This window comes from Ostrea edulis, chromosome 1, assembly GCF_947568905.1.
Source record: "Ostrea edulis chromosome 1, xbOstEdul1.1, whole genome shotgun sequence".
Lineage (NCBI taxonomy): Eukaryota > Metazoa > Mollusca > Bivalvia > Ostreida > Ostreidae > Ostrea > Ostrea edulis.
The window spans coordinates 93190860-93197239 of record NC_079164.1 but is presented as its reverse complement, the minus strand read 5'-3'; the positions used below and the strand labels follow the sequence as shown (position 1 = coordinate 93197239).

The following is a 6380-nucleotide window of genomic DNA, read 5'->3' as shown; positions in this document are numbered from 1 at the left end:
TACAACTATCTATTTTGTATTCCTTGTGGGAGTTATGAGATTAATCACTGTTCGGTATCTTCACCTTTCACTTGCACTTAGCTCATCACAAATTATATTATTTCGGTCCTATTCGAGAATGTTTCACTCAATGAGCGACATCAGCAACTTTGAAGTGCTACAAATTTTGACATTCTACGTATGTGTTTTCAAATAAACATGTATTTCACGACTTATTTTTCCTTAACAGCATCAACTGTTGACAAGATCTGCCATTTTAATGAATACACTAAATACCCGAAATGTCTAAAACTTTAAAGAAGGGGGGAGTGGGTAATAATAATCTAAATGAAATAGAATAAATAAAAACAAAAAATTAAAAAAGCAAAGAAATAATGTTCAATTTCCTTCTCTAAGTGCAATATCACAAGAATAATGTTTTGATCAGTTTTAAGGTATTTGAGATTTTAAGTCTATCGGGTATTTAGTGTATTCATTAAAATGGCAGATCTTGTCAACAGTTGATGCCGCTGAGGAAAAATAAGTCGTGTAACGTCTACACGAAGAACATTATTAAAATATGAGGAAGTAAGTAGCGTATAATTGTCTGCAAGACAAATCCAACAAAATATTAATTATCTCATTCTGTCAAACTATAGAATATTAACTTCAGAATACACTAATTGGAATAACAGAAAACATTTTAATCACGCACACACAGATATATATGTGTGGTATCAACTCTTTCTATTTGGATTATATATATATATATATATATATATATATATATAATCAACACATTTACACATTTTATAGTAGTAAAATAAACTATCACAAAGCCGATAGCGTGTACTTGACTAGTTTCTTCCATTCATGAGTATGTTGTAGACTGTACTAGTATCTGGTAGGCTACTGACAAACAAATTGATATTACGGGGGTTTCAACTTTCTCATTTAAAGTCGGTATTCCGCAGATTCTAAGGTCGTTATAACTAGTTTAATGCCAATACAACCTATTTTGGGGTCAAATGATGTCTGAAGTGTTTCATACCGATTGTTAGGCCGTTCTTGGCACACTGATTTTGACTACGAATTACTCTGTTTACCTAATGGAGATATAGGGCTCTAGGTGGGTGTGGCCGGTCGACAGTGGATACTTATCCTCCTTAGGCACCTGATCCCACCTTTGATATATCTAGGGGTCCATGTTTGCCCAACTCTCTACTGTGTTATATGAGATTAATTACTGTTCGCGCTTTTTTAATACCCCTAAAGAATTGAAGAAACAAGTCAAGTACAATCTATCGGTTTTGTGATATATATATATATATATATATATATATATATATATAGATAATAGTTACTTTTCGTAATGATCGGTAAAAGTAAAAATGAAACACGAAGACGTTTAGTAAAGCTTTAGCGCTTTCATTTCAAATCTTCAGAAAAGCTTTTCTGAAGCGCTAAAGCTTTACTAAAAGTCTTCGTGTTTCATTTTTATTTTTTACCTATATATATATATATCCAAAAAGAACGATGATATCACACTGTCTAAATAATTAGAATAAAAAGGAATAGATTTCTCCGGCGTTTCGTAGAATAGCGGGATATCATTGGTAGCATTCGTAAATCACTCGTCGGTATCCGTTAATAACTCGTCACAACTCGCACACACTCGTAAGGATCCGTGAAAGTAGGGGCAAATGTTTTCACATGTACTCTGGCCTGGAGGTTATAAAACGTTTTCGAGCACTTTTTCATACTCAAACTCCGTGCTCTAAATCGTAATCATACCCAAAAGTGAAGGTTACAAAACTGTTGTAAAATCATTCTCATACTCAAATGGAGTGCATGATCAAGATTTTTCGAGTATGCTTCTCATCTTGCTCAGAGTAGTATTCAAAACAAACATGGCTAAGTTTGAGCATGAGTATGGTAAAAGTTTTATAACATCCAGGGAAGGTCAATGAGTTTATGTGTAATTTCTGCAACTTGATGGTGGCATGTGCTTCAATGGGTTGTGCAAATTCTTGACACTTTCGGCTATCACTGGACATTAAATTACGATGTAAAAATGACGTCAAACCAGATAGGGCATATACTATTAAAGTCCTAGAGTACCGTGACCAGTACCATTATCAAAGTCCAGTCTACCGTGACCAGTATCATTATTACAGTCCAGTCTACCGTGACCAGTATCATTATTACAGTCCAGTCTACTGTGACCAGTATCATTATTACAGTCCAGTCTACCGTGACCAATACCATTATTACAGTCCAGTCTACCGTGACCAGTACCATTATTACAGTCCAGTCTACCGTGACCAGTATCATTATTACAGTCCAGTCTACCGTGACCAGTATCATTATTACAGTCCAGTCTACCGTGACTAGAATCATTATTACAGTCCAGTCTACCGTGACCAGTATCATTATTACAGTCCAGTCTACCGTGACCAGTATCATTATTACAGTCCAATCTACCGTGACCAATATCATTATTACAGTCCAGTCTACCGTGACCATTACCATTATCAAAGTCCAATCTACTGTGACCAGTATCATTATTACAGTCCAATCTACCGTGACCAGTATCATTATTACAGTCCAGTCTACTGTGACCAGTATCATTATTACAGTCCAGTCTACCGTGACCAGTACCATTATTACAGTCCAGTCTACCGTGACCAGTACCATTATCAAAGTCCAGTCTACCGTGACCAGTATCATTATTACAGTCCAGTCTACTGTGACTAGTATCATTATTACAGTCCAATCTACCGTGACCAGTATCATTATTACAGTCCAGTCTACCGTGACCAGTATCATTATTACAGTCCAGTCTACTGTGACCAGTATCATTATTACAGTCCAATCTACCGTGACCAGTATCATTATTACAGTGCAGTCTACCGTGACCAGTATCATTATTACAGTCCAGTCTACCGTGACTAGTATTATTATTACAGTCCAGTCTACTGTGACCAGTATCATTATTACAGTCCAGTCTACCGTGACCAGTATCATTATTGCAGTGCAGTCTACCGTGACCATTACCATTATTAAAGCCCTACACTAGCGCAGCCAATAGCGTTATGTAAGTCCAGGGTCATCGATTGTGTTTACTTACAGAACATTTATCTCGATAAATGTCAATAATAAAAGAAAATATCTTCAGATATGATATTTTGTCTGTTTTCACATTGATGTACTTTGGGATATGCGTACCTGGTAATCATCTTGACACCCAGAAAACATCATCTTAACGTTAAAGTATTACTGAAGCTTGTATTCTAAGAAAATATCATCTTAACGTTAAAGTATTACTGAAGCTTGTATTCTGAGAAAATATCATCTTAACGTTAAAGTATTACTGAAGCTTGTATTCTGTTCTGGATGTTTCTTAACTTCAACAAGATAAGCTAAAATAAGCATAAGTCACGTGATGCAATTTTTTATTTGATGCATTTGCGTTGGATCAGCAGGGGATGGTAGAAGGCCATTGTTTTCAAGATGTATTAAACCTGTAATCAGAATTCGAATAAAGTGGAATAAGACAATTACGATATATGTAGATTTTATTAAAGAACAATTAGCGAACCTACCTGCAAGAGCTGACTGAAAGCCTGCATTGTAATCACACGCCACATAGGTGTCGGTATAAACATCTTTGTCATCCGGGCCTCCGACTAGCGCCCCTTGAAGGATGTGGGGACTCGGATCATGACTGTTGATATTGTCCCAGCCACAGGGAGACGAGGGAGGGTCGGGACAGGAACTATTCAATAAATACAAAATGTGTTTGCGGTCTATACTGCACAAAACATGCCTTTACAGAGCAACACATGAAAGTATTCTGTATTTGCATATCTTGTTTACTGTAAATCGACTTTAATTCGCGATGACTTTATTTCGCTATTTACTAGCTATGAACTGGCGACTAATATTTGCGACCAAGGTCATCTTAAAAGTACAAGAAATATTAGACGTCTGGTTATCGGTGAGAAATATTCGCGATGAAGTGGTTATCGCGAACCTCGCGAAAATTTCTCGCAAGCGAATAAAACTTGGTTTACAGTATTTCACAAATATATAATTACAATTTTGAGTTATACCTCGCTCTGTGGTAGGGTTTCACTGGATAATTTGTCCCAAATCCGATTTGGTAGCTCATGTTTTGTTTATTGTCTCCTAGCATGTAATTGATCTGTTTCATAGCCCATGTCTTGTATTGCGTTCCACCAATACCCGCATCAACAGCCATTAAGGCTATCAAAACCGCATTACCTGTAAAGTGATATACCTGTTAGGATGGTTTGAGGAAGCACGATATGAAAAGGTTATTCTATAACCTATCATAATGTGGTGTTTATATGCCTGGGTCTGTTATAATGTTTTCTATGTCTAACTATATTACAACTACAGATGTATACAGAAGCCGATAGGTGCCAGGGGATAGAATTAATATTTATTTAACTGGCGGCCGCCACTTAATTTATGTGGCGGCCGCCACTTATTAACTGGCGGCCGCCACTTATTATCTGGCGGCCGCCAGTTAATTTATGTGGCGGCCGCCAGTTAATTTATATGGCGGCCGCCACTTATTATCTGGCGCCCGCCAGTTAATTTATGTGGCGGCCGCCAGTTAATTTATATGGCGGCCGCCACTTAATTTATATGGCGGCCGCCAGTTAATTTAACTGGCGGCCGCCAGATAAATTAACGGCAGCCGCCACTTAATTTATATGGCGGTCGCCACTCAATTTAAATCATTTATATGGCTATCACCAGTTATTCAATTCCTCTCTCTTTCTCTATCTCTCTCTCAAAATGAAAGGGGTGCAATCCCTCCCAATGCTTAATAATATGTATGTGATATATATATATATACAATTGGAGTTTTACGAAGAGGCTTACTTTTACAATCGACGGCTGACTTTTACAATTTAAAGGGATCAACTCCAACTACAGAAATTGGACCGAAATAAATAAATATACAGACTGCTTCAATAAAAACACTAAACCGACAATTATGTTTATTAATACAGTATTGTAAACTCTTTAGCAATTCTTATTCTTTCTACATTTGTTCGACACTTTTGCAATGCACTACTCGTTTTAATGTTTTATTACGTTTTTATCGATATTCAAATGTAATCCATTAACTGAGAATGACAAGTTAAGAAGTGCATAAAGGGACCCAGAAAATTGCCTTAAAAAGAAAGAGTGGTTGTAAGTGTACCACAGTGCGCTCAATGTAAGCAGGAAAACTCAAGTTATCCTGACGATTTCTAAATAATGTGTCATCAGCCCTGAAAGCTTAAAAGTTCTCTTTATATCATATCTTAGGATTCTGGCTCCCCCATGGACAAAGCCACCCCCATCCAGCCACACATAAATTTGGACGGCAGATCTATATCTAGACCAAAAAATTGAGGGGGTACGTTTGACGAGATATATTTTTTCATAGCCCCTCCCTCTAATTTCAAAAAAAATATTACGTCCTTGTTTCCCTCTCTTTCGTGTTGAATCTCTAGGTCTAAATGTGAAGACAACAAATAAGATTGATTGATTGATTGTTGTTTAACGTCCCTCTCGAGAATATTGCACTCATATGGAGACATCACCAATGCCGGTGAAGGGCTGCAAAATATAGGCCTATGATCGACGCTTATGGCCTTTGAGAAGGGAGGGATCTTTATCGTGCCACACCTGCTGTGACACGGGGCCTCGGTTTTTTGCGGTCTCATCCGACGGACCGCCACAACAAATAAGTGATCAATTAATATACACAGTAGAATCAACAATGTCTGTGGTAACTCAGCGGCTCATGAAAATTTGCCCCCATGGAAATTGATTATTCCCTAGTGTACTAGTATATTCTATACATTATCTTAATAATAATACTTTATTATGAAAAGTATAATATACTAAAGTACTATATACTTTATTATTCTCGAGAGGGACGTTAAACAACAATCAATCAATCTTATTTGTTGTCTTCACCCATATGGGTCAAGCAAACAAATGAACAAATTAGGAACAATGATATAAGCATTTGACATGCGCTTGTCCTCTAGAAATGCCGTACCCTGTGGATAACCGGATTAGAATAGGTCCTCAATACCCCTTGCTTGTCGTAAGAGGCGACTAAATGGGCAGCCCTTCGGATAAGACTGGAAAAACCGAGGCCCCGTGTCACAACAGGTGTGGTAACAAGGGGCTTGATAAAGATCCATCCCTGCTCAAATGCCGTAAGCGCCGAGTATAGGCCTACATTTTGCAGCCATACACCGGCAATAGTGACGTCTCCATATGACTGATTGGTTGCTTTTACGTCCCTTCCTGGATTTTTCATTCATATTGAGAGTTCACCATCTGTAGGTGAAGTACCACAAATG

At 37.5% G+C, this 6380-nt stretch overlaps 1 protein-coding gene across 3 annotated transcripts in view; it reads right to left on the bottom strand.

Annotated features, from left to right (window-relative positions):
- Nucleotides 1–3386: 3386 nt before the first annotated feature.
- LOC125673704 (uncharacterized) overlaps nt 3387–6380 on the bottom strand; it is a 29463-nt gene continuing 26469 nt past the window's right edge. For 2 of the 3 annotated variants that reach the window (XM_056166436.1, XM_056166439.1), the window contains exons 10-12: nt 4095–4266; nt 3585–3757; nt 3387–3503 (exon numbers count right to left, since the gene is read on the bottom strand). In XM_056166436.1, the coding sequence (XP_056022411.1) occupies nt 3418–3503; nt 3585–3757; nt 4095–4266 (431 nt within the window). In that variant the 3' untranslated portion in view covers nt 3387–3417. The remainder of the gene's footprint in view (nt 3504–3584; nt 3758–4094; nt 4267–6380) is intronic. The other variant, XR_008803320.1, reaches the window with a different exon arrangement.